This window comes from Trachypithecus francoisi, unplaced genomic scaffold (assembly GCF_009764315.1).
Source record: "Trachypithecus francoisi isolate TF-2019V2 unplaced genomic scaffold, Tfra_2.0 Lachesis_group3, whole genome shotgun sequence".
In the NCBI taxonomy this organism is placed as follows: Eukaryota; Metazoa; Chordata; class Mammalia; order Primates; family Cercopithecidae; genus Trachypithecus; species Trachypithecus francoisi.
In genome coordinates, this window is record NW_022681468.1 from 33310590 (window position 1) to 33338512 (window position 27923).

Consider the following 27923-nt stretch of genomic DNA (forward strand, 5'->3'; position numbering starts at 1 on the left):
GGCATGCCTCCAAAGACTAACATGAAGTGACAGTGAACAAAGCAGCTGTCATTCTGCATCGACCAAGTGTCATGGACCCATTAGATACCCGCGCTTAGCCAAGTGCTGTGGTGCACATCTAGAGTCCCAGTTACTCAAAAGGTTGAGGCAAGAGGATCACTTGAGCCCACGAGTTCAAGGCTGTAGTGCACAATGCCACCGCACTCCAGCCTGGGCAACGGAGACCCCACCTCTTACAAATTAATTAAGAAATCTAATCTAAGCCTAGGTCAAATGCAGCAGTGTGAAACCCTGTTTAGTTAATAGTTAGCTATTTAAATTATAGTAAAACTTAAAACCACGACAAGAATGATTCATCTTCTTATAAAAGGTATATACCTGAATATCAAGGAATGAACTTGAATTCCCAGTGAAGGAAGCAGGCGAGCCCTTTAGCTACTTGCTTGCAAATGCTGTGGAATGTAATGCTAGGCAGCAGCACAGGTTGGCCATGATTTGGTGAATACAGATTAGGCAGGGGAGCAGGCATGGAGAAATAAGAGTGGTGAGGCTGCAGACGTTTGCTCATCTTTGTTTTGAAGCCTCTTGTCCCAGGCATCAGCCTTCTCTTGCTTTCCTTGACCTTCCTGCTGTTCCCTCATTGTCTCTAGCAGCTTGCCTCAGAGAGTGTCCCCTTCCCCCAGCGTTGTTCTCACCTTACCCCTGTGCACCTTTGCCTGGCAGGGGAGGTGGGCTTTGATCCCTGCTATGCCGAAGTGCTGAGGGTGGTACAAGGAAAACTTCACCAGCCAGAGGAGGTCCAGAGAGGCTCCTTCTATGCTTTCTCTTACTATTACGACCGAGCTGTTGACACAGACATGATTGGTGAGTTCACCCCAGGTGTCAGTCCAGAGAGGAAGGTGGGTAGGGCTGTGGTGGGGAAGGTCAAGGAGAAAGAGTACTTGAGGTGCTTTGTTGAGCTGATTACCCACCTCTTTTCTAGTCACTCGAACAAAAGGGTAGAAATGACTTAGAATCTTTGGAGCTGAGAGATGACCAAAACAACTATATGATGTCTTTTTTTTTAACATGTTTATTGAGGTATAATTGGCATACAATAAGTGCATATTTAAAGTATACAATTTGTTAAGTTTTGTCATGTATACACCCATGAATCCATCACCACATTGAAGATAATAAACATATTCACCCCAAAAAGTTTCCTCCTGTCTCTTTATGATAACTTTTCTTCTTATCACAAAAGTAATATTTTTGCCTAACTGTGACAGTATATGTACCTGATCTGTCATGGCCTGAGAGATACGAATTAATTTCCTATTGTTGTGGGGGTTTTGTTGTTGTTATTTTGTTTTTTTGTTTGTTTTTTGAGACAGAGTTGCACTCTTGTTACCCAGGCTGGAGTGCAGTGGTGTGATCTCGGCTCACTGCAACCTCTGCCACCCGGGTTCAACCGATTCTCCTGCCTCAGCCTCCTGAGTAGCTGGGATTACAGGCGCCTGCCACCATACCCGGCTAATTTTTTTTTTTAGTAGAGACGAGATTTCACCATGTTGGTCAGGCTGGTCTTGAACTCCTGACCTCGTTATCCGCCCGCCTCAGCCTCCCAAAGTGCTGGGATTACAGGCATGAGCCACCGCACCCGGCCTATTGTGTTTTATGGGTCTCTTTTTTTCATTGTGGTTAAATATACATAACATGGAATAGATTGTAAATAAATAAAATAGGCTGCATAGGCCGGGTACAGTGGCTCACGCCTGTAATCCTAGCATTTTGGAAGGCCGAGGCGGGCGGATCATGAGGTCAGGAGATCGAGACCATCCTGGCTAACAAGGTGAAACCCCGTTTCTACTAAAAATACAAAAAATTAGCCGGGCGTGGTGGTGGGCGCCTGTAGTCCCAGCTACTCGGGAGGCTGAGGCAGGAGAATGGCATGAACCTGGGAGGCAGAGGTTGCAGTGAGCTGAGATCGTGCCACTGCACTCCAGCCTGGGTGACAGAGCAAGACTCCGTCTCAAAAAAAAAAAAAAAAAAATAGGCTGCATAGATTATGTACATGTGTATATAATGGATGAATTTCCTTATGCTTCCTTGAAGGCGTTCTGATATCAGATAATCTTGTTTTATTTCAGATTATGAAAAGGGCGGTATTTTAAAAGTTGAAGATTTTGAAAGAAAAGCCAGGGAAGGTGAGTTTGAGTGTCAGGGGAAGCCCTTGAAGGTAAGCCTGTGAGACTGCCTGCCAACTCTCGTGACCTAAAGTGACCTAAAGCACCTCAGTCAGCACAGAAGGCCTGTCAGAAGGCTAGTTTCCTTTCTGAGTCTTCCAGTCTTTGCTAAAAGTTAGAAGCACTGGGTGGTAGCCAGGTATGGTGGCACACATCTGTAGTCCCAGCTACACAGGGTGGGAGGATTGCTTGAGGCCGGAAATTCAAGGCTATAGTGCACTATAATCACACCTGTGAATAGTCACTGCATTGCAGCTTAGGCAACATAGCGAGACCTATGTCTCTAAAAAAAACATTTTTTTTTTCAGCTTTATGCAGCATATAATTATGGGCAAGAATATGGGAATATAAGAGGTTTCAGGAGGCCGGGCACGGTGGCTCACACCTGTAATCCCAGCAGTTTGGGAGGCCAAGGTAGGCAGATCACCCGAGGTCAGGAGTTCAAGACCAGCGTGGCCAACATGGTGAAACCCTGTCTCTACTAAAAATACAAAAATTAGCCGGGCGAGACAGTGGGCGCCTGTAATCCCAGCTACTCGGGAGGCCAAGGTAGGAGAATCACTTGAACCTGGGAGGCAGAGGTTGTAGTGAGCCGAGGTCGTGCCACTGCACTCCAGCCTGGGCAACAGAGTGAGTCTCCACCTAAAAAAAAAAAAAGAGTCTTTAGGGCTTTAGGGAAATGGTGAAGACCTTTTTTTCTTCTACGCTTTCTTTTTTTAATTGAAATAGTGTTATCAGTGTTAATGAAACACTAAGCATCAAAAGACATGGGAAATAGCCACAGAGGCTTCCTTGAGAGGATCAAAACTGCCAATGAGAGCTAGGCACAGTGGTTTGAGCCTGTAGTCTCAGCTATGTGGGAGGCTGAGGCAGGAGGATCATGTGAACTCAGGGGCTTGAGGCTGCAGGGAGCTCCAATCATGCCACTGCACTCCACCCTGGGTGACAGCATGAGACCTCGTCTCTAAAAAAAAAAAAATTGGCCGGGCGCGGTGGCTCAAGCCTGTAATCCCAGCACTTTGGGAGGCCGAGACGGGCGGATCACGAGGTCAGGAGATTGAGACCATCCTGGCGAACACTGTGAAACCCCGTCTCTACTAAAAAAATACAAAAAAAAAAAAAACTAGCCGGGCGAGGTGGCGGACGCCTGTAGTCCCAGCTACTCGGGAGGCTGAGGCAGGAGAATGGCGTGAACCCGGGAGGCGGAGCTTGCAGTGAGCTGAGATCCGGCCACTGCACTCCAGCCCCGGCGACAGAGCAAGACTCCGTCTCAAAAAAAAAAAAAAAAAATTAATAAAAAGTTTTTAAAAATTAAAAAATAAAATACAAATGATCTTATCCAGTAACCCACAGTAGGGTTAAATGATATCTCCTTGTCTTCTGGGCCTCAGCATTAATAATAGATAAGAGACTTAGGGCCGGGTGTGGTGGCTTACGCCTGTAATCCCAGCACGTTGGGAGGCTGAGGCGGGTGGATCATGAGGTCTGGAGATCAAGACCATCCTGGCTAACACGGTGAAACCCCATCTCTACTAAAAAAAAAATACAAAAAATTAGCCGGGCGTGGTGGCGGGCGCCTGTAGTCCCAGCTGCTTGGGAGGCTGAGGCAGGAGAATGGCGTGAATCCGGACCACTGCACTCCAGCCTGGGCAACAGAGTGAGAGTCTGTCTCAAAAAAAAAAAAAAATAGATAAGGGACTTAGGACTAAGCCCCCACAATAGGTCATAGAAACTTAGCAAATAGGCCGGGCGCGGTGGCTCAAGCCTGTAATCCTAGCACTTTGGGAGGCCGAGACGGGCGGATCACCAGGTCAGGAGATCGAGACCACCCTGGCTAATACGGTGAAACCCCGTCTCTACTAAAGAATACAAAAAACTAGCCGGGCGAGGTGGCAGGCGCCTGTAGTCCCAGCTACTCGGGAGGCTGAGGCAGGAGAATGGCGTAAACCCGGGAGGCGGAGCTTGCAGTGAGCTGAGATCCGGCCACCGCACTCCAGCCTGGGCGACAGAGCCAGACTCCATCTCAAAAAAAAAAAAAAAGAAACTTAGCAAATAAACTAGAGCCCATGTAAATGTGAATAGATAATCATACCAGAGAACTGCAAGTTCTTCAGAAGCTGCAGTCTTACAGAGGCAGTCAGCGCATTGTCTAGCCTCTGAGATGCCTAGGCATTAACCAGAGGGAGACTTCTGCTTTGCTTATTCTTCTTCTCCTCATCGTCTTTTTTTTCTGAGACAGAGTCTTGCTCTGTCACCCAGGCTGGAGTGCAGTGGTTCAATCTCGGCTTACTGCAACCTTTGCCTTCCGGGTTCAAGTGATTCTCCTGCCTCACCCTCCCGAGTAGCTGGGATTATAGCGGCACACCACCACACCCTGCTGATTTTTATATTTTTAGTAGAGTTGGGGTTTCACCATGTTGGCCAGGCTGGTCTTGAACTCCGACCTCAGGTGATCCACCTGCCTCGGCCTCCCAAAGTGCTGGGATTACAAATGTGAGCCACTGCGCCTGGCCCCCTATTCTACTTTCTAAGAGAAAATCCTACACCTCTCAGTTAGTTGCAAACTTGAACTCCACTGTTTACTCTGTTTCTTTCAGTGTGTGATAACTTGGAAAACTTCACCTCAGGCAGTCCTTTCCTGTGCATGGATCTCAGCTACATCACTGCCCTGTTAAAGGATGGCTTTGGCTTTGCAGACAGCACAGTCTTACAGGTAAGAGACAGGACACCAGAGTCCCATAACAGCCCTCTTTTGTGGGGGCTGAGAAGGAGTAAGAGCTTGTTCAGTAATCAGAGTAGCTAGAAGTGAAATTACGAGGTAGTTTTGTTTGGGCTATGGACAAGGTACTGTGCTGGGCACCATGAATGTGGGAAATTACCTCGATGCAATGGTAGCCTCCAAGTGTATTACCAGGCAAGCTATTGCAGAGGACACAGAACAGAAAGACTAGCAGCCCAAATTAAGATGCCAAGTCACATAGTTTATATATTTACTTATTATTATTTTTTTGAGACGGAGTCTCGCTCTTGTTCCTAGGCTGGAGTGCAGTGGCATGATCTCAGCTCACTGCAACCTTCACCTGCTGGGTTCAAGTGATTCTCCTGCCTTGGCCTCCTGAGTAGCTGGGATTACAGGTGTGCGCCACCACTCCCAGCTAATTTTTTTGTATTTTTAGTAGAGATGGGGTTTCACTATGTTGGCCAGGCTGGTCTCAAACTCCTGACCTCAGGTGATCCGCCCACCTCGGCCTCCCAAGGGCTGGGATTATAGGAGTGAGCCACCGCACCTGGCCCACATGGTTTATTAAATCAATTTAGAACTCAGGGTGAGAAGCAAGGGGAAAGAAATGAAGAGATGAACACAGAAGACACGATGCAAGCAGGATGCAAGTACCACTCTCTCTAAATCTTGGGTTCCATTTGTCCTGGGTTTATATGTCCTGCCTCTCTCTGCTGCTAATAGAGTGGTTACACATACTAGAGCTGAAGTTTGGTCATGGGAGCACAAAGACAAAAGTGCCTGAGGCCACCACACAAACTTGCCCTATTTGGAGAGGCCCCAGTGGCAGACACACCTGGCCAGTAGCATTAGCTCAGCCATCAACATGTACGATGTGTTTTCTTTGGCAGAGGACATGAGGGACCAAAAGGGTGTCACCAGTGAGTGGCTTATTTAAGATCTCATGAACACTGAATGCCTCATGCATATATAATGTGTCATATATATTTCATGTGTGCCTCGTATATTTAGTGCCTCTTGAATCTTAGGTCTCTCTTTGTCCTCCTGTCTCTCTCCATCTGTTTCAATACATGCAGGCTCTACTTTATCTGTAGTAAGTTATTTATCCCCAGTTTTGGGTACATGTCTAGGCTCGATTACATCAGGTCAACAGAGAACAATCAACTGGTTTACAGACTTTTTTTGATGGTGGTAGCATCTTTATCCAACGAAAACTTACGTAGAATATCAGTAATACAGCCGGGTGTGGTGGCTCACGCCTGTTATCCTAGCACTTGGGGGGCTGAGGCGAGTGGATCACCTGAGGTCAGGAGTTCAAGACCAGCCTGGCCAACATGGCGAAACCCCATCTCTACTAAAAATACAAAAATTAGCCGGGCATGGTGGCAGGTGCCTGTAATCCCAGCTACTTGGGAGGCTGAAGCAGGAGAATCACTTGAACCTGGGAGGCAGAGGTTCCAGTGAGGAGAGGTCACGTCATCGCACTCCAGCCTGGGCAACAAAGAGGGAAACTCCGTCTCAAAAAAAAATAAATCAGTAATACAAAATTATTCTGGTTGAAGCAGAGATTGGGGGCCTGAAACTCCTCTATCATTTGGCCTCCCTTTTTCCTTTGAAGCATTTCTAAGAAACCCCTAAAATTCTGAAGAAAACAAATTGATAAAACGGATACACACTAATCTAATCCTCTTCTTATATAGTTGAGGAATTTGGGTCTAAAGTTTTGCCCAAGGTCACTAAGCTAATTGAGATAGATACTGGCTTATAATGTGTTAAGTTCCCTATTTGGTTATTTTTTTCTTTTTTCTTTTGAGACCGAGTTTCGCTTTTGTTGCCCAGGCTGGAGTGCAGTGGTGCAATCTCAGCTCACTGCAACCTCCACCTCCCGGTTTCAAGCGATTCTCCTGCCTCAGCCTCCCAAGTAGCTGGGATTACAAGTATGCGGCACCACGCCTGGCTAATTTTGTATTTTTAGTAGAGATGGGGTTTCACCATGTTCATCAGGCTGGTCTCAAACTTCTGATCTCAGGTGATGCACCCACCTCAGCCTCCCAAAGTGCTGGGATTATAGGATGAGCCACCACTCCTGGCCTTGTTTTTGAGACAAGGTCTTGCTGTGTCACCCAGGCTGGAGTGCAGTGACATGATCTCAGTTCACTGCACCCTCTGCCCCTCCCGGGTTCAAGCAACCCTCCCACCTCAGCCCACTGAGTAGCTGGGACTACAAGTGTGTGCCACCAGTCCTGGCTAATTTTTTTGTAGAGACGGAGTTTTGCCATGTTGCCCAGGCTGGTCTTGAACTCCTGACCTCAAGCAATCCGCCTGCCTTGGCCTCCCAAAGTGTGGGAGTACAGGTGTGAGCCACTGTGCCTGGCCCCATGTTTGGTTATCATTAGTGCTTAGGAAGAGGCACTCGCTTATGTAGTAGGAGTTGAGAAGCTTGGTTTGTTCTTTTCTACCCCTAAATCTATTCTCATCTCCTGACCATGCCCTTTCTACTGCATCTATTACCATTACATTGTAAGTTGCCTTATCTGAAATTAGTGAATCAGAAAATAAAGCAGGGGATACTTTGTGTAGTTTCAAGGTTAGGGAGAGTTCAGAATACTGTCTGTCTAAACTATCTCTCTCTTTTTTTTTTTTTTTTTTTTTTTTTTTTTTTTGAGACGGAGTCTTGCTCTGTCACCCAGGCTGGAGTGCAGTGGCCGGATCTCAGCTCACTGCAAGCTCCGCCTCCCGGGTTCCCACCATTCTCCTGCCTCAGCCTCCCGAGTAGCTGGGACTACAGGCGCCACCACCTCACCCGGCTAATTGTTTGTATTTTTAGTAGAGACGGGGTTTCACCGTGTTAGCCAGGAGGGTTTCGATCTCCTGACCCTGTGATCCACCCGTCTCGGCCTCCCAAAGTGCTGGGATTACAGGCTTGAGCCACCGCGCCCGGCCTAAACTATCTCTCTAGAAGGCCTGATGGGCCACGACCTGGGCCAGAAGCATTCAGTTCAGAGATGAGAATGGCAGGTGTAGGGGCAATGGCCAGTGGGCCATGGCCAGAAGGAAATTGTTACAGAGTAGTGGGAAGCCTGCAAAGACTGGCTCCTGTCAGTTTCGCCATGGTTTGCCCATGTGGATATTCTTTGCCAATATCGTCTGCCCAAGAGCTGTGCTTGCTAGAGTTGGAAATTGGATGAAAAGGTGAAGACTTTTTTTTCTTCTTAACAGCTCACAAAGAAAGTGAACAACATAGAGACGGGCTGGGCCTTGGGGGCCACCTTTCACCTGCTGCAGTCTTTGGGCATCTCCCATTGAGGCCACACACTTCCTTGGAGGCCTGCATTTGCCAACACCTTTTTAAGGGGAGGAGAGAGCACTCAGTTTCTGAGCTAGTCTGGGGACATCCTGGACTTGAGCCTAGAGATTTAGGTTTAATTAATTTTACATATCTAATGTGAACTGCTGCCTAACCACTCAAGAGTACACAGCTGGTACCTGAGCATCACAGAGAGCCCTGTGAGCCAAGAAGCTTTGGAACTTAACCTTGGAGTGACAGCCCAGGGATAGGTCCCTGGGAACCAAAGAAAAATCTCATTTCAACTCTTTGAGTGCCTCATTCCACTGAATATTTAAATTTTCCTCTTAAATGGTAAACTAAGTTGACTTACTGCAATCCCACGACCCATCAATATCAGTAGTTTTTTTCCTCCCTGTACAGTGCCCTGCCCACCCTTATCTGCACCCACCTCCCCTGAAAAAGAGAAAAAAAGATACCTGATTTTGCTTTCCACGTATAATTCAACAACACAAAATGGGACCATATCAGAATCTGTATGATCCTATTCTGTGTTAGCTCCAATCAGCCAGCTGAGAGCCATCCTAAATATTAATAGGATGGAGAGTAACTCCTAACTGTGCATAGATTACAGCCTTAAGAAAGGAGGCCACCCAGTCTCTGGGGACATGTTTTGGGAGGGTGTGGCAGCCTCATATAGCCTACCTTTTCTTTAATCAGCATTTTATCAGTCAACTCTGGGATTAATGAACATATCCGACTTTATGGGTATGTGTATATTCAGTGCCAGTACCACCTCCCAGGCTAATGTGTTAACAGTGTTTTCTATGATTCTAAACTTGTTTTCTTTGTATTTCTAAGAAATACAACTAGGCCCTAACTTTTGGTCTGTGGTCAGAGGTCAGTGTCTGTGCTATTCCAGGATCTGTTATTTCAGTTTACTCTTTTATTCTCTCCGTTTGTAACAGTACCTTCCTGTCGTGGCCCCTTACCACTTTCGCTAATATCCTCTGAATTATTTATCTAGTTCAGAGTTTCCAATACCGTTCCTGACAAAAGCCCACTTGGATTTGGTTGGCTGTCTCAGCCCACGTCAGTACAGTGGACCAACATTTCCAGGGAGAACCATATTTAATATCCCTCATGTTCTCTTTTTCAATCCAAGTGCTCAGAGCTCTTGACTGTGAATTATTTACCCCAAATTCATTATCTTGCACTTTTTTTTGAGACAGAGTCTTGCTCTGTTGCCCAGGCTAGAGTGGAGTGGCGCAATCTCAGCTCACTGCAACCTCCGCCCCCAGGTTCAAGCGATTCTCATGACTCAGCCTCCTGAGTAGCTGGGAATACAGGCGCCTACCAGCATTCCTGGCTAATTTTTGTATTTTTAGTAGAGATGGGGTTTCACCATGTTGGCCAGGCTGGTTTCCAACTCCTGAACTCAATTGATACACCTGCCTCCAAAAGTGCTGGGATTACAGGAATGAGACACCGTGCCTGGCCTTATCTTGCACTTTCTTTTTTTTTTTTTTTTTGAGACGAAGTCTTGCTCTGTGGCCCGGGCTGGAGTGCAGTGGCCGGATCTCAGCTCACTGCAAGCTCCGCCTCCCGGGTTTACGCCATTCTCCTGCCTCAGCCTCCCGAGTAGCTGGGACTACAGGTGCCCGCCACCTCGCCCGGCTAGTTTTTTGTATTTTTTAGTAGAGACGGGGTTTCACTATGTTAGCCAGGATGGTCTCGATCTTCTGACCTCGTGATCCGCCCGCCTCGGCCTCCCAAAGTGCTAGGATTACAGGCTTGAGCCACCGCGCCCGGCCTTTTTCTTGCACTTTCTACATAATCATCCCTGCTTCTCATCTGCCCTGTAGTGCTCTTGGACCTGGAAGACCTCCCTGTGGTCTGGCCCCTTTGCCTTGGTTCTTAACCTCCAGCTTCTTTCCAGGAGTGTTTGTACTTCCCCAAACTGGTGGCTTTCACAGTAGACTGTTTCCATGCTCTCTCACAAAGGATGTTAAATATGCCTAGCCCTCACACAGTCCATGGGAAACCTTATTTTATTTTTCGTTTTTGTTTTTGAGATGGAGTCTTGCTCTGTCACCCAGGCTGGAGTGCAGTGGCACGATGTCGGCTCACTGCAAGCTCTGCCTCCTGGATTCACGCCATTCTCCTGCCTCAGCCTCCCGAGTAGCTGGGCCTAACAGGCACCCACCAGCATGCCTGGCTAATTTTTTTGTAGTTTTAGGAGAGACGGGGTTTCACCATGTTAGCCAGGATGGTCTCGATCTCCTGACCTCGTGATCCACCCGCCTCGGCCTCCCCAAGTGCTGGGATTACAGGCATGAGCCACCATGCCCGGCCGAAACCTTATTTTTAACATTACTCCATTGAGTCAATAAATATTTACCATCTGCTACGTGCAAGTTACTAGGCAAATTTCTGTTTCCTTGTCCCTAAAATTCTTCTCTTTAAATTCATTGTGGAATTTGTTTAGACTTCACACTGACTTTTATTACTAAGGTCACCTTTATACCAACTGCCTTCCTCAAAATGCTTATAATGAAATAACAGAATCTGGAATTGGAAACAGTCCAAAGAAATAAGCCAAGGTTGTACTCGGTACAGAATTCCCTAGAATTCCTAACAGGCTGTCATTCAGCTTCTGCTAAGGCATGTTCAAACAGCTTATTCCATTTGGAACCGCACCGATGTTAAAAAAAATTCCTTATATTGAGCTGAAATATATCTGTCTTCTAAGTGGTCTTAGTTCTCTAATCTCTCCTTCCAAAATCTTTGGATCTTTTGAGGAAAGCTTCTCCCAAGTTCTTTATTAAGTGACATGACGTTCAGACCCCTTCCGATCTTTGTCAATAAAAGTAGGGTGCCAGACCAGTCACATAACACTAATGTTGTCCATGTTTCCTCCAGTAGAAACCAGTATTTTACAAGACATAAGCTGCCTTCACTAAAGACTGTTCCAGCTTGACAAATGCAGAGATGTCAAGAGTCTCTGGTCTTTAATCACGGCGGGGGCCATTTTGTAAAGCACAAATACCGTCCAACAGACTCCTTTGGTCATCCCAAATACCTCCGAACTCTAAGGTAGAAGCATTCTAACTCCAGAAACTTACCTATATCTATTTTGTTAACTTTGATTAGACCTTCTGGAGAAGTAACCAATTTGTCCATCTTAGGAGCAATTTGGAATGAGAATTTTTATTTTTTTTCTGTAAGGCCCATCCTGCCTGCAGTAGAGCCTTTGGGCTTCTTTTTTTTTTTTTTTTTTTTTTTTTTTTTTGAGACGGAGTCTTGCTCTGCCACCCAGGCTGGAGTGCAGTGGCCGGATCTCAGCTCACTGCAAGCTCCGCCTCCCGGGTTTACGCCATTCTCCTGCCTCAGCCTCCCGAGTAGCTGGGACTACAGGCGCCCGCCTCGTCGCCCGGCTAGTTTTTTGTATTTTTTTAAGTAGAGACAGGGTTTCACCGTATTAGCCAGGATGGTCTCGATCTCCTGACCTCGTGATCCGCCCGTCTCGGCCTCCCAAAGTGCTGGGATTACAGGCTTGAGCCACCGCGCCCGGCCAGAGCCTTTGGGCTTCTTAAGAGGTCCTACAGATTCTAATGGTTTCCTCTTTGTAGATGTGTTAATATATTTAAAATACTTAGGACATGGCCTGGTACATGACAGATGGTGTTTAACATCATTGTCATATGAAGAACACTCTGTGGGCCAATGGAGGTGTGCCTTAAAATTCTTCGTCTTGCCTGATTTTGTTTGCATAACTTCTGGAGAGTCTGTGTCCTCCTCATCTAGGCCACCTTTCCATTTGTTGTGAAAGATGACCTTGTCCCTGCAGTCTCCGCCAGTAGTCACACAGCTTTTCACAGCAGCTGCCATCTTTAATTCTTTTTCCTGAGATTCCAGGAAGGTTGTGACATTGTCACTTTTTTGTTCTAGAATCTTTTAAATTTTCTGCATTTGCCTGAAAAGCGCCCCTACAAGAATAGATTTCCCATGGCTCTAAAAATTATTCCCAATAATACCTTACTTGGTTCAAAAGCAGACTGTTTCTCCTCATTTCATCTCAGATCAGACTTTTGGGCAAGATGTTCTTCAGAGTAAGCAAATCCACAACCTAAAAATCTCTTCAAGTGGCATCTCTGGTCTTGTGAAGAGACCTCTTCAAAAACCCACAGTAAAACTCCCTTCCCTCCAGTTGGCCACCAGTTGGCCACCAAACACGAACAAATTCTGCTGCTAATCGGTTTCCCTTGTGATCTGGTTCCTGAGGTCTTCAGATCTGTGCAATGAATTATTTATTGTTTTATTAAACAGACAGTGGTGTCCCAGAGAGGAACCATAAATAAAATGGAAATCTGGTGCTGTGATAAAGTAATAACTAGCATTAATGAGACCTGGTTTTCCTTTCAGAAAGTCCAGTGCACCTGTAACAAAGGTTAAAGCAATTTATATTTAATTTGCATTCTGATGTTAACTTTTAATCAGCAATTCTAACAAAAATGCATCAACTATTTCTAATTCTTACCTCTATCAAAAAACAACTGTAGGCCGGGCGCGGTGGCTCAAGCCTGTAATCCCAGCACTTTGGGAGGCCGAGACGGGCGGATCACGAGGTCAGGAGATCGAGACCATCCTGGCTAACACGGTGAAACCCCGTCTCTACTAAAATATACAAAAAAATTAGCCGGGCGAGGTGGCGGGCGCCTGTAGTCCCAGCTACTCGGGAGGCTGAGGCGAGAGAATGGCGTAAACCCGGGAGGCGGAGCTTGCAGTGAGCTGAGATCCGGCCACTGCACTCCAGCCTGGGCGACAGAGCGAGACTCCGTCTCAAAAAAAAAAAAAAAAATAAAAAAAAAAAAAAAAAAATAAAAAAAAAAAAAAAAAAAACTGTATAAATTTAAGACCAACACTAAAACAAAAACAAAAAAACTGTAAATTTTCTCTTTAGAAATGATTGTTAACAATTGGAAATGAGTGTGACAGCACCTTGTGGGTTTTTTAGTAATAAAAAGCTCTTTTCAACCACATTGTAAATCTTCCTTCAAAGTTTTTTCCTTTGGTCTGGCTAATGTACACTCCTCACAGCAAATTATCATTCATTATTTGGGTGCCACAGGCCCATTAAGTAAAGAAGAAAAAGAGAATTCTAATGTAAAGTAAGTTTATTAAATTAAATAAGATCTTGAAAATATGTATGATGGGTCTTAGGAGAGGATGTTCTTTTTCATCAACATAATCTTTAGGAGAGGAGTACTCATTTGCTTGCAAAGGCCATAATCTGTTCCTGGAGAAAAAATATAAGTGAGTGAAACTCTTAACACTGTAAGGTGAAGAAAATAATTATTGTAGATAATTCTCTACTGAATTATTATTGTAGATAATAATCATGTAGATATTCTTCCCAAGAGTCCCTGTTTTATTTTGGCTAAAAAAACAAATATATACATATCTATAAACACGTTTTGGAGACAGGGTCTCACTCTGTTGACTGGGCTGGAGTGCAGTAGTATGATCATAGCTCACTGTAGTCTCAAACTCCTGGACTCAAACGCTCCTCCCTCCCCAGCCTCCTAAAGTGGTGGGATTACAGGCATGAGCCACTGCACCCAACAGAAAAAACATATCTTTAAATGCAAGTTTTCAGGATGAAACCAGCCAAGCAGCAAAAGGAGCTTAAACATCTTCATCATTAGAAATCCCTATTCATTATTATTTTTTTTTTTCAAGAGACTGGTCTTACTCTGTCACCCAGTCTGAGTACAGTGATGTGATCATAGCTCACTGTAGCCTCAAACTCCTGCGCTTAAATGATCCTCTTGGCCTCAGTGTCCTGAATAGCCAGGACTACAGGCATGTGCCACAACACTCCCTATTCACTATTCTTAAGCCCTTCTTATACATAAAGTTACTACTTAGATGTGGGCTGTAACACCTAAAAGCCTAGCAAGTACTCTTCTGCTCGTAACCCTTGAGAAGGCAGACACATAAAGATAATAATTTTACAGCCAAGAAAATTAATTCAAAGAATTACAGCCACAGTGGCTCATGCCTATAATCCCAGCACTTTGGGAGGCCGAGGCACGTGGATCACCGGTCAGGAGTTCAAGACCACCTTGGCCAACATGGTGAAACCCCCATCTCTACTAAAAATTAAAAAATTAGTTGGGTGTGGTGGCAGGTGCCTGTAATCCCAGCCACTTGGGAGGCTGAAGCAGGATAATCACTTGAACCTGGGAGGCAGAGGCTGCAGAAATTGTGCCACTGAACTCCAGCCTCGGCGATAAGAGCAAGACTCTGTCTCAAAAAAAAAAAAAAAGAAATTGAGAGCTGTTTGCAAAGTCATTCCTCTGAGCAACCTCTTACTTTGAGTGGAGACACTGCATTTGTGGCCTGCAAGCCCCATGTCCTGAGCAACACAAGCGGGGCGGCACTGGTAGAATAGAGCCTTTTTAGTAAGTCTGTGGCAGCCAGAAGAGCAGTGTTGTGACGTTGTCTTTCCGTTTCATAACCTGTGAGGTGGCTCATGGAACCTGAAAGGCAGAGGAAAGATTAAATCCCTCATCCAGTAATAAGGTTTTCTTCCCTCTCCTAGCAAGCCACCATATATATTTTATGTCCACTCCCTCTTGCTACTGTGGGCCCTGATTTTGCCTAAGTATATGACCTCTGGATACTTCTCCACAGTACCTGAATCCTTACCTAAGTCCTTCCCATTGAAGGCTGCCGTACTGAGGTGATGGGCCAAGCTGGAGATATCCCCAAAGCCCATGTTGACACCCTGTCCTGCAAGCGGATGGACTCTGTGGGCTGCGTCCCTAAGAATAAAGCAGAGTTCAGGTGTGACCTCTGGCAGCAAGGTGAGAAGGGAGTGGCCCTGCTCTGTTATCATCTTACCCAATGAGCGCCACCCGAGGCCTGACGTACTCAGCAGCATGTCCCAACCCAAGAGGAAACAGAACTCGGCTTTTGGCATCCACCCTGGCTACACTTGGGGGCAGCTGGCGAGCCGAGACCTTCGTGGGCTTCAGAAGGCCGACAGCATATTGCAGCATGGCACCAGCTGTGTCGATGAAGTCCGTGTGGTCAGCATCACTCCACTGAGCAGCACCAGCCACAAGACACACAAGGTGAAATTTGAGTAGCAGGGAATTAAAAATTCAACAAAGAAACCTTGTTTGTAACCAAAGCTTAGGCTAATGCTACCCAACTTGCCTACACTGATCTTGACAAGTGATAAGCCCTTCAAGTACAAAGCTCAACTTCTCATCACTCCCCACAGGTTTTAAGATCAGGCCAAACTGCACATGAGCTGGCCCCTGCCTACTGCTGAGCTTCACCTTTCACTAGTCCCCACCCTCAATAACCATACACCGGCCACAGTATAGCTCATCACACAGTATCCTTCTACCTCCACGACTCTCGTCTGCTTAGAATGCCCGTCTCTATTTCATTAGGATAACACCTCAGAGCATCCAGAAGATGTCGCCTCTTTTTAACTCCTCCAGTCTTTCTCTGTGTTTCCTCCTGTATGCTTCCCCAGCATCCTATGCATACTTCTATCACTGTACGGAGATTGTCATTTACGGTCTTCCTCGCCTAACTATGAACTTCCTGAAAGCAGAGACTGTTCTCAATATCTCCAGAGCCTGCTACATAGAAAGGACAATTAATGGTGAATGACTGCACTGCAGAGGTCCTAGACCTGTGCCAGGAATATATACTAAATGGCCCACAGTGGGGTAGTGTTCACCATTTATCTCAGAATCCACTTCAGTATGTTCAGTTCCTTTTATTCTTGTTGCTACTACAGAGCAGTGGAGTCTCAGTTCTTTGGTGTGAAGGTGGCAGGCTTTGAGTGTCATTTAGGCTCCAAAAGTAATACTGGTACCCCTATTATCCAAAGGCTGTGTCTACTCCAGAATAGTTATTTGTATTTGTTGAGCACCTACAATGTACTAAAGATGTTCCATGCATTTTACAAAAGTTCTCTCATTTTGAAAGTCTTCATTCAATCCTGAGAAGTTAGTGATACTATCTACATTTTTCAGGAAATGAACAGGTAGAACCAGTACTGAACCCACCTACTAAGCTTACTCTTAAGCCCCATGCTGACATTCGCTCAGCCTTTCCCTAGGAATACTTCCAATGAATTAGGCTTGAAAGGTTCAGGTAGCTGGAACCTAGCAGAACTGTTGAAAGTGATGCAAGTGTTACAGCTTCAAAAAAAGGCCAATGATAACCACCACCCAGGCAGCTGTTTCAGTCAGCCTAACAGCAGCCCACAACCCTCAAAAGGTTATTATTATTTCTATTGTTTTGCATTTCCCTGTATGCCCTCCTCCACATAATCCAGACCAAGCACTATAGTTACAAAGTACAAAGGGACAGCTGACTGGTTACTCCTTTTTCCTGACTCAAAACCACCTTTCTGGCTGGGCATGGTGGCTCACGCCTGTAATCCCAGCACTTTGGGAGGCCAAGGCAGGCAGATCACTTGAGGTCAGGAGTTTGAGACCAGCCTGGCCAACATGGTGAAACCCCATCTCTTCTAAAAATACAAAAATTAGCCAAGCGTGGTGGCACATGACTGTAGTCCCAGCTACTTGGGAGGCTGAGGCAGGAGAATCACTTGAACCCGGGAGGCAGAGATTGCACAGTGAGCCAAGATCGCGCCACTGCACTCCAGCCTGGCAAGACTCTGTTTAAAAAAAAAAAACAAAACAAAACCACACCTTTCTGTACGTCCTCCTGCAACACATCATTAGCTGGGTATATTGATACTCACAAAGGCAGAGTTAACGGCATCCACAAATTTTTCCTCATCCATGCTAACTAGCTGTGCTGCATGTTCATGGGATGTAGACCAAACCAAGGAACTCAAGGTGTCTGAGAGCTGTGTCAAAAGAACACCAATACCAAGGGCTAAGATTCTTCTGCACTTGGGAACTCTCAAGCATAAAAAGACAAGAAGGGAACTTACAACCAGCCTGGACAGATTCCCTTGAAACCAGAAAAAGGCTGAGAGAAAGGGAAGAGGAAAGGCTGCATGCATGTGGGCAGACTGGCCAGAAGGACCTCTTACCGGGAGCAGAGCAATAGGCCCAGAGGGAAGAAATCTCTGCCAGGCTACATTGTTTTCTGTGGCCTGCAACAGAGAGGAGAAAAGTTTCTCTGCGAAGTACCTAGTGCCTATGAATAGAGTCCCCAGATGGCAGCTCAGGATCTTACCTCTGATAAATATAGAGTAGCCACAACAGCAGACTGGTCATAGTTCCAGCTCACATTCTGGATTCCAGCAGCCTGCCGTACTCCGGAGTTGTGACCATCTGCACCTATCTGCATGGACACACGAGCCTGCTAAGTCTTACAGCCTCTCCTTAAACTGCTTCAGAAGTTTTTCTTTGCCCGCTAAAGTTTCCTCCAGCTCTGACTGTTGGTGAGCCCATTCTGTGGCAGAATAATTCCATCAGGCCTGCTCCACTCAGAGCCCCTAGACGCGGAGCCCCTGCACTGTGTCACCTCAGCCTCAGCCAACAGAGCCAAAGCTGGACATGACGCAAAAGGTGCCAGCCATGAGTTAAACTCAGCCAGGCCCTCCTGATACTTGAACTAGAGAGCAATAAGGAAAGTTTCAGTATGGGGCACACACTGGAGCTGAATAGTTCTGATGTAGGGTTAGGAATGGCTGCCATGCAAAAAGGGAAGCTTGCAAAAGGAGAAAAATGAGAGGCAAGAGATCAATGACCACAGACTCCTCAGAGGGAAAGAACAGCCTCCATTCCCTACACTCTGGTGCCTGCCCTGTGAGGCCCAGCTATCTGTTATTTCATGACCTAAGACAGCCCATGAGATTGCTTCCTGTACAGGATTTAGGATGAGACCATCTCAACTTGAGCTGGCCTGAATGGGTACTGATCCTTATAACCAAAAGCTTTGCCTAAAATTAAACTAGAGCTTAGATCTAAAACCAGAATCCCTAGAATCTAGGATAAGATGTAGATATACAAGACCCCTAGCAAAATAAGAATCTTCAACTACCAACAATTTGGTCTGGAAGATGCTGCCATCACCTAGGGTAATATGAACCCAAGGGCTGGAGTCTGCCATGGGAAATGGACAAGGCCAGGTATAGCAAATGGCTTTGCTCCGGTAGAGAACCGTCACTCGGTCTGGGGAGTTCAAAAGAGAGAAAAGAAAATTAGAAAAGTGGGCCACATAGGCTGAGGAAAAAGCCGTAACTAAACCTAAAGCAAGGCCCCAGGACAGCAGTGTCTTGTCATTTAAGATAAAAAAAAAAAAAATCAGTAATTAATGCTATGGTCTGAGCTAATAAATGACAGAAGCCACAGAGATAATTCAATGTCAAAAAAAGACACTGAAGTTCCCAGTGAACTCTGTCAGAGGCACTCTTTCTTACTGTCCACATGCTTCTGCGCCTCCATTTTCACTCTGCGCCTAAATGAGCCCGTGTGTGCTTTTACAGTAGACAAGCTGGGAATACCCTAGGCTGAAACAAATCCTAGACTACAAAAGTTTTTCTTCCAGCTGGAAATCATTTCATTTTTCTGGTCATAAAAACAATAACTCTATAGCCAGGCACGGGTGGCTCATGCTTGTAATCCCAGCATTTAGGGAGGCTGAGGCAGGAGGATCACTTGAGCCCAGGAGTTCACGACCAGCCTGGGCAACATGGTAAAACCCCATCTTTACAAAAAATTAGCCAGGCATGATGGTGCGCACCTGTAGTCCCAGTTTTAGTCAGGAGGCTGAGGTGAGAGGATTGCTTGAGCCACTGCACCCCAGCCAGGGAGAACAAAGCAAGACCTTGTCTCAAAACAAAACAAAACACTATTTCCAAAAACATCAGACTGTATGCATCATTTACAGCTTTTTGTATGTCAGTCAGTCAGTCAGTCAGTCATACCCTCAACAAAGCGATTTAAATAGTAATAGTAAGCTCGCTGTAAAAGTTTGGACAACAGCCGGGCGCGGTGGCTCAAGCCTGTAATCCTAGCACTTTGGGAGGCTGAGACGGGCGGATCACGAGGTCAGGAGATCGAGACCATCCTGGCTAACACAGTGAAACCCCGTCTCTACTAAAAATACCAAAAAAAAACTAGCCAGGCGAGGTAGCGGGGGCCTGTAGTCCTAGCTACTCGGGAGGCTGAGGCAGGAGAATGGCGTGAACCCGGGAGGCGGAGCTTGCAGTGAGCTGAGATCCGGCCACTGCACTCCAGCCTGGGCGACAGAGCGAGACTCCGTCTCAAAAATAAAAAAATAAAAAAAAAGTTTGGACAACAAAGAAAGGTTAAAGTGGGGAAAAATCACCCTTAATGAAACTACTCAGAGACAACTGCAGTTACAGCTTTGGTGTATGGCTTTCCAGACAATTTCCTATGCATGTACATGCACACACAAGTGTAATCATATGACCCAATATATTATGGAACAAATTTCTGAGTTACTAAATTTTAGATCCAGATTATCTTTAAAAGGTACATCGTGGTTCATTACATGAACTACTATTCAATATCAAAAAGCATTTAAGTTGCTTCCAATTTTTCTCTCTCTAGAACAGTAAGATATTTGCAAATCGCGTAACTGATAAATTTATGTTCAGAATATATAAAGAACTCCTATAACTCAAAAAGAGAAATAATCCAATTTAAAAACAGGCAAGGCCGGGCACAGTGGCTCACGCCTGTAATCCCAGCACTTTGGGAGGCCGAGGCAGGCGGATCACGAGGTCAGGAGATTGAGACCATCCTGGCGAACACTGTGAAACCCCGTCTCTACTAAACTTCAAAAAAATTAGCCGGGCATGGTGGCAGGTGCCTGTAGTCCCAGCTACTTGGGAGGCTGAGGCAGGAGAATGGCATGAGAATGAACCAGGGGGGTGGAGCTTGCAGTGAGCGGAGATCGCGCCACTGCACTCCGGCCTAGGCAACAGAACGAGACTCCATCTCAAAAAAAAAACAAAAACAAAAAAAAACAGGCAAAAGATTTTGAACAGACATTTCTCCAAAGTGGATACACAAATGGCCAGTAAGGACAGGAAAAGATACTCAGCATCATTAGTTATTAAGGAAACGCAACCACAACTACCATGAGATACCACTTCACTCTCAACAGGATGGCTACAGTTTTTTTTTTAAAAGAAGGAAAATAAGTGTTGGTGAGGATGTAGAGAAATTGGAACCCTTATATACTGGTGGGAAAGTGAAACTGCATAGCCTCTTTAGAAAAGTTTGGCAGCTTCTGAAAATATTAAACATAGAATTATTATGTGACCCAGCAATTCCTTAAGTATCCAGCACTGTGAAATAATCATCAGAGGATTCCTTTTTTTGAGATGGAGTCTTGCTCTGTCACCCAGGCTGGAGTGCAGTGGCATAATCTCGGCTCACTGCAAACTCCACCTCCTGGGTTCACGCCATTCTCCTGCCTCAGCCTCCCGAATAGCTGGGTCTACAGGCACCTGCCACCACGCCTGGCTAATTTTTTTTTTTTTTTGTATTTTTAGTAGAGATGGGGTTTCACCATGTTAGCCAGGATGATCTCGATCTCCTGACTTCATGATCTGCCCGCTTTAGCCTCCCAAAGTGCTGGGATTACAGGCGTGAGCCACCGCACCTGGCCATCAGAGGATTTCTTTATGGTGGACACTGAATATTGTAAAAGAGATCCTTTCTTCCAGTAAGTCCTAAGCAGTTCACTTCCCAATGAATGCAAGATGGAAGATGGGGGCCTCACCAGACACAGCCTCCAGCTGCTTAGTGAGAGCATGCATGATGACATCATTCTCCACGATATAGCCCATATCATCTAAATTATCCTTATCAAACATTATCAGGGCCTCTGAGCAGGCGTCCCACACCTGGAAACACAAAAGGAAAGTTTGCATTAAAACCAAGAAGAAACATCACTCCAATCAGAAACCATATTGCTTTCCCAAGTGACAGAGCAGAAAATCACAATTGTCACCCTCTCTGGCAGGAAAATATAAAATTAGAAGAAGATTCTGGGAATGCTTCTCCCCACTTCCTCGGACTGTGAACCTTGTCTGATTCCTCTTACATTCACAGAACACTTGGAGAAAGTGGACTCTGATAGCTTAACACAAGACAGACCAAAACATCTTGACAAAATTGAAAAACATAAAAGGGGCACCTGCATTCGCCGAAAGGCTCTGTATCTCATGTTGCAGATATGGTCCCAGGCACCAAAACCTACAAAAGAAAGGATCTATAGACCAGAGTGACCTCACAGGGACCTGGGCTCCCCCTTGTCCCTCCATCCTGTTATGTAAAGGGTTGTTTTCAGTGTTCTTCAATAACACTCTCCACTTCTATCTTGTTTGATGTTAGTACCTAAGCTACTCTGTTCCCCAGTTCCAGGTTGCATAGCATGAAAAACCACCCAGCTTCTGCCGGGCGCGGTGGCTCACGCCTGTAATCCCAGCACTTTGGGAGGCCGAGGCGGGCGGATCACGAGGTCAGGAGATCGAGACCATCCTAGCTAATACGGTGAAACCCAGTCTCTACTAAAAAATACAAAAAATTAGTCGGGCGTTGTGGCGGGTGCCTGTAGTCCCAGCTAATTGGGAGGCTGAGGCACAAGAATGAACCCAGGAGGCGTGAACCCGGGAGGCAGAGCTTGCAGTGAGCCGAGATAGCACCACTGCACTCCAGCCTGGGTGACAGAGCAAGACTCCATCTCAAATAAATAAATAAATAAATAAAGACCCAGCTTCCATGATCAAAAGGTCGAATCACATAAAGTAGGGGAAATAAAAAAAGAAAACCAAATCCGCATTGTTCTTTTTCTTCATCATCCTATTGAAGTTATAAAACTCCTAAAGACAAATTTTAAAAAATTATTTTACAAAGGATTTCTAGAAACTTAAAACCATCTGTCTTTTTTTTTTTTTTTTTGAGACCAAGTCTCGCTCTGTCACCCAGGCTAGAGTGCAGTGGCCGGGCACTCGCCGGGCTAGTTTTTTGTATTTTTAGTAGAGACGGGGTTTCACCGTGTTCGCCAGGATGGTCTCGATCTCCTGACCTCGTGATCCGCCCGTCTCGGCCTCCCAAAGTGCTGGGATTACAGGCTTGAGCCACCGCGCCCGGCCCATTGGTCTTTTCTTTTTCAAGATACAAGGTCTCGGTATCTTGCCCAGGCTAGACAAACTCCCGGGCTCAAGCGATCCTCCCATCTCAGCCTCCCAAGTGGCCAGGACTACAGGTACACATGACTGTGCCTGGCCTATTTTTTATTTTTTAGCTCTTCATAGCACTGAACAGATTCATTCACTGAGGAAACATTTACTGATCACCAACTATGTGCCAAATACAGTAAAGCGGGAAACCAAACGGACAAAGTCCCTGGCCTTCTGCAGTTAACATTCTAATTGGAGAGATGGACAATAAAAAACAAACACATAATATAATGCCAGGTAGTAGTAAGCATTATGAAGAAAAATAGAGCAGGGAAAGGGGCTAGAAAGTGATGGAAGAGTTTAATTTGAGATAGGGTGATTTCAGACAGGATGGTCTGAGGGAAATATCCAGCAGACCTAATGACAGTTGGCTAACTGGTTCCACGTGTACACATTATTCATTGCACCCCAGGAGCATTTCACATGCAAGCTCCCTAGCTTGCTAGAGGGCTTGACTCAGGATGAAGAGAGCACTGCTATTCAAAGTGAATGTTCATGATTAGTTCATATGATTTCAGTTCCACCAATTCATAATGACACAACATCACGAGTGAAGTCAACATGATGGACCCACATGCCTCAAGGATGCATTCCTGACAGGGAGTTGATGCAGTGGCAATTGCAGGGGTCCACATCTGCATTAGACTACCAATCCCACCCCCCTCCACCCATCTCAGTGAATTCCCTCCTTGTCAGATGCTCTGATGACTCTGCCCCATGGGATACACTAGAAAGCTGAGTGGGAAAGGAGACTAGATCTTTGAAGGAGGATCTTCTACTCACTACTGAGAAGCGTCGCAGAGCCAGGAGAAATGGAGCTGACCCTGTTGCTGTAAGTTTCTGACAATTTCTCCAATACTTTCTTTGGACCCGCTTCTAGCAACAGGATTTTCTTGTCATGAAAGTGAATATCATACCCTAAAAAAATAAAATAAAAAATTTATATCATTTCAGGAAAATCAAGTATTTCTTTTCCCATTACCAAGAGAAACAACAGAGTAACTACTTAACCCTTAGAGTATGAATTTCTTACAGAGAACATAAAGTAAACACTATACCCATGCAGAGTCCTAAGCAATAACATATACCACCATTTTAGCCATGAGAACCACCCTGCCCACCACTGTAAGCCTTCTCCAAAGACCACTACATGCCACGTGCCAAGAAGCAAGTAATGGCAAACACCTAACTAGCAAACGGAAAGCCCTAGAAAGGAAAAATGAATGGAAAAAGTTATAGTATTTACACACCAGTTTCTTTCCAATCTCAAGTATTAAAGTCACTAAGGCCGGGCGCGGTGGCTCAAGCCTGTAATCCCAGCACTTTGGGAGGCCGAGACGGGCGGATCACGAGGTCAGGAGATCGAGACCATCCTGGCTAACACGGTGAAACCCCGTCTCTAATAAAAAATACAAAAAACTAGCCGGGCGAGGTGGCGGGCGCCTGTAGTCCCAGCTACTCGGGAGGCTGAGACAGGAGAATGGCGGGAACCCGGGAGGCGGAGCTTGCAGTGAGCTGAGATCCGGCCACTGCACTCCAGCCTGGGCGACAGAGCAAGACTCCGTCTCAAAAAAAAAATAAAATAAAATAAAGTCACTAAAAATTACAACTCCTGTTCAAAAGAAAAAGTGGAATAAATAAGCAAAATTCAATGCAGTCTCAAGATTAAACCAAGAATAAAGAATTACGAGTTTATAAAGGCTGGTGAGGTGGCTCACACCTGTAATCCCAGCACTTTGCAGGCCAAGGTGGGCAGATCACCTGAAGTCAGGAGTTCGAGACCAGCCTGGCCAACATGGTGAAACCCTGTCTCTACTAAAAATACAAAAAAATTAGCCAGGAGCGATGGCAGGCACCTGTAATCCCAGCTACTCGGGAGGCTAAGGCAGGAGAATCGCTTGATCCTGGGAGACAGAGGTTGCAGTGAGCCAAGATTGCACCATTGCACTCCAGCCTGGGCAACAAGAGCAAAACTCCACCTCAAAAAAAAAAGAATTAGAGGCCGGGCGCGGTGGCTCAAGCCTGTAATCCCAGCACTTTGGGAGGCCGAGACGGGCGGATCACGAGGTCAGGAGATCGAGACCATCCTGGCTAACATGGTGAAACCCCGTCTCTACTAAAAATACAAAAAAAAACTAGCCGGCGAGGTGGCGGGCGCCTGTAGTCCCAGCTACTCGGGAGGCTGAGACAGGAGAATGGCGGGAACCCGGGAGGCGGAGCTTGCAGTGAGCTGAGATCCGGCCACTGCACTCCAGCCTGGGCGACAGAGCAAGACTCCGTCTCAAAAAAAAAATAAAATAAAATAAAGTCACTAAAAATTACAACTCCTGTTCAAAAGAAAAAGTGGAATAAATAAGCAAAATTCAATGCAGTCTCAAGATTAAACCAAGAATAAAGAATTACGAGTTTATAAAGGCTGGTGAGGTGGCTCACACCTGTAATCCCAGCACTTTGCAGGCCAAGGTGGGCAGATCACCTGAAGTCAGGAGTTCGAGACCAGCCTGGCCAACATGGTGAAACCCTGTCTCTACTAAAAATACAAAAAAATTAGCCAGGAGCGATGGCAGGCACCTGTAATCCCAGCTACTCGGGAGGCTAAGGCAGGAGAATCGCTTGATCCTGGGAGACAGAGGTTGCAGTGAGCCAAGATTGCACCATTGCACTCCAGCCTGGGCAACAAGAGCAAAACTCCACCTCAAAAAAAAAGAATTAGAGTTTATAAAAGAAAAGGGGGGGCCGGGCGCGGTGGCTCAAGCCTGTAATCCCAGCACTTTGGGAGGCCGAGACGGGCGGATCACGAGGTCAGGAGATCGAGACCATCCTGGCTAACACGGTGAAACCCCGTCTCTAATAAAAAATACAAAAAAAAACTAGCCGGGCGAGGTGGCGGGCGCCTGTAGTCCCAGCTACTCCGGAGGCTGAGGCAGGAGAATAGCGTGAACCCGGGAGGCGGAGCTTGCAGTGAGCTGAGATCCGGCCACTGCACTCCAGCCTGGGCGACAGAGCAAGACTCCGTCTCAAAAAAAAAAAAAAAAAGAAAAGGGGGACCAGGCATGGTGGCTGACGCCTGTAATCTTAGCATTTTGGGCGGCCGAGGTGGGAGGATCGCTCGAGCCCAGGAGTTCAAGACCAGCCTGGGCAACATAGCAAGACCCTGTCTCTACAAAAATATATTTTTTTAAAAACTAGCTAGGCATGGTGGCACACCTGAGCCATGTTTGTGCAACTGCACTCCACCTGGGGGACAGTAAAACCCTCTCTCAAAAACTTAAAAAAAAAAAAAAAAAGTCAGGCACAGTGGGTCACGCCTGTAATCCCAGCACTGTGGGAGATCAAGGCGGACAGATCACTTGAGCTCAGGAGTCTGAGACCAGTGTGGGCAACATGGTGAAACCTCGTCTCTACTAAAAACACAAAAATTAGCCAGGTGTGATGGCGGGCACCTGTGGTCCCAGCTTCTTAGAAGGCCGAGGCAGGAGAATCACTGGAACCTGGGAGGCAGAGGTTGCAGTGAGCTGGGATCCTGCCACTGCACTCCAGCCTGGGTGACAGAGCGGAGACTCTGTCTCAAAAAAAAAAAAAGAAAGTTAGCTCCATCCATACAGTGAGCGGCCCCTCTTGCTGCAGTATCACAGCAGCTTTTGCTGTGGAGGATGGGGCACAGGCTCTGTAGAGGGCACTAGCTTCTTCTCTTTTTTTGAGATGGAGTTTCGCTCTTGTTGCCCAGGCTGGAGTGCAGTGGCACAATCTCGGCTCACTGCAACCTCCCCCTTCCAGTTTCAAGCAGTTCTCCTGCCTCAGCCTCCCAAGTAGCCATGAGAACCACCCTGTTACAGAAGTCTATGATCTGCTTTAAGTTAAATTTTGTGTATCTTGTGAGATGAGGATCATAGGGTAGAATAGCTGTCCTCAGATCAGGATGTCCAATCTTTTGGCTTCCCCAGGCCACAATGGAAGAAGAACTGTCTTGGGTCACATATAAAAAACACTAATACTAATGATAGCTGAGGAGCTTAAAAAAAAAATCGCAAAAAATATCTCATAATGGGCCAGGCATGGTGATTCATGCCTGTAATCCCAGCACTTTGGGAGGCAGGGGCAGTGGATCACGAGGTCAGGAGTTCGAGACCAGCCTGGCCAATATGGTGAAACCCTGTCTCTACTAAAAATACAAAAATTAGCCGGGTGTGGTGGCACGTGCGTGTAATCCCAGAGGTTGCAGAGAGCCAAGATCGTGACATTGTACTCCATCCTGGGCAACAAGAGCAAAACTCCGTCTGGGGGGAGGGCGCGGGGGCAAGTGAAAAGACTACAAAATGGAAGAAAATATTTGCAAGTCATTTATCAGATAAGGGACTTGTATACAGAATAAACAAAATAATGGCCAGGCAGGGTTACTTATGCCTGTAATCCCAGCACTTTGGGAGGCTGAGGCGGGTGGATTGCTTTGAGCCCAGGAGTTCCAGACCAGCCTGGGCAACATAGTGAGACCTCATCTCTACAAAAAAATACAAAAATCAGCCGAGTGGTGGCGCATGCCTGCAGTCCCAGCTATTTGGGAGGCAGAGGCAGGAGGATCAATTGAGCCAGGGAGGTTGAGGCTGCAGTGAGCTGTGATCATGCCACTGCACTGCAGCCTGGGCACAGAGGAAGACCCTGTCTCGAAAAATAAATAAAAATGACTCTTACCACTCAGTATTCAAAAGACAAACTGCTCAATTAAAAACCGGGCAAAGGGTCTGAATAGGCATTTTTCCAAAGAAGACACACAAATGACCAAAACACGTGTGAAAGGATATTCAACATCATTAATCATTAGGGAAATACAAATCAAAACCTGAAGATCCCACTTTACTTACACCCACTACAATGTCTATAAACAAAAAGACAATGACAAGCACTGTCCAGGATCTGGAGAAACTGGAACTCTCATATATAAATAATCCTGGGAAGACCTGCTTTCCCATGAGTAGAATAGACTCAGAACGCCCCTCCCACTTTTGACCCTACTGGACCCTGAAGGACCACACGCATTCCAGCCTGCCCTGGGGTTCCTCTAGGAGGGCAGGGGAGAAACTGTCTTTGGACAAGTCGTGCTAGGGCTCTCACGGCTCTCATCGGGCCTCCGCGGCCCAGTTTCCCGCCACTAGTAGCCTGGAGAGGAGCTTACCCAAGGCACAGGCCATTGCAGCGCCCACCAGGCCTCCACCCGACACCACCACGTCATACACGGTGTCTGCTGAGGCGCCGGACCACCTGCGGCAGGACACCAGCGGGCTGCTGTGGGCAGCTACACCCACAGCCCCGCATCGGCTAACGAGCCGTGCCGCCATGGTGCAGACCTGCGCCGTCTCACTCAGGCCTCCGGCAGGCCCAACTAGGTAGTGCTTCCGGAGCAGGGCACTCCAATCCCGTCCCGCTTCAGCGGCGTCCTCAGAACCG

At 46.4% G+C, this 27923-nt stretch overlaps 2 protein-coding genes across 6 annotated transcripts in view; one reads left to right on the forward strand and one right to left on the reverse strand.

Annotated features, from left to right (window-relative positions):
* The window catches only part of ENTPD5 (ectonucleoside triphosphate diphosphohydrolase 5 (inactive)), a 66404-nt gene extending 47803 nt beyond the window's left edge, over positions 1-18601 (forward strand). For 3 of the 4 annotated variants that reach the window (XM_033187473.1, XM_033187475.1, XM_033187476.1), the window contains 4 exons: positions 724-864; positions 2130-2186; positions 4823-4938; positions 8185-9136. In XM_033187473.1, the coding sequence (XP_033043364.1) occupies positions 724-864; positions 2130-2186; positions 4823-4938; positions 8185-8271 (401 nt within the window). In that variant the 3' untranslated portion in view covers positions 8272-9136. Of the gene's footprint in view, positions 1-723; positions 865-2129; positions 2187-4822; positions 4939-8184; positions 9137-14950 lie in introns of those variants that run through there. The other variant, XM_033187474.1, reaches the window with a different exon arrangement.
* On the reverse strand, positions 13414-27920 carry COQ6 (coenzyme Q6, monooxygenase). 2 transcript variants are annotated; one of them, XM_033187485.1, is made up of 12 exons: positions 27652-27920; positions 23265-23399; positions 21437-21495; positions 21020-21143; positions 18305-18435; positions 17495-17602; positions 17349-17411; positions 17052-17159; positions 15161-15363; positions 14966-15081; positions 14630-14796; positions 13414-13550 (listed from the first exon to the last, which is right to left on the reverse strand). In XM_033187485.1, exons 1-12 carry the CDS (start codon positions 27812-27814, stop codon positions 13521-13523), a joined length of 1407 nt encoding a protein of 468 aa, XP_033043376.1. In that variant the 5' UTR covers positions 27815-27920; the 3' UTR covers positions 13414-13520. The 2 variants fall into 2 exon arrangements, with proteins under 2 accessions (XP_033043376.1, XP_033043377.1); XM_033187486.1 differs by lacking the exon at positions 17349-17411 and having other exon boundaries at positions 27652-27841.
* Between the last annotated feature and the right edge of the window lie 3 nt (positions 27921-27923).

Bases quoted from the DNA above. Each gene is read 5' to 3' on its own strand.
- COQ6 (XM_033187485.1), bottom strand. From the start codon at position 27,814: ATGGCGGCACGGCTCGTTAGCCGATGCGGGGCTGTGGGTGTAGCTGCC. The intron at 21,144-21,436 runs GTGCCCCTTTTA...TTGTGTTTCCAG, and splicing joins GAGCCTTTCGGCGAATGCAG to GTGTGGGACGCCTGCTCAGA. The intron at 14,797-14,965 runs GTAAGGATTCAG...TCTGCCTTTCAG, and splicing joins CTTCAATGGGAAGGACTTAG to GTTCCATGAGCCACCTCACA.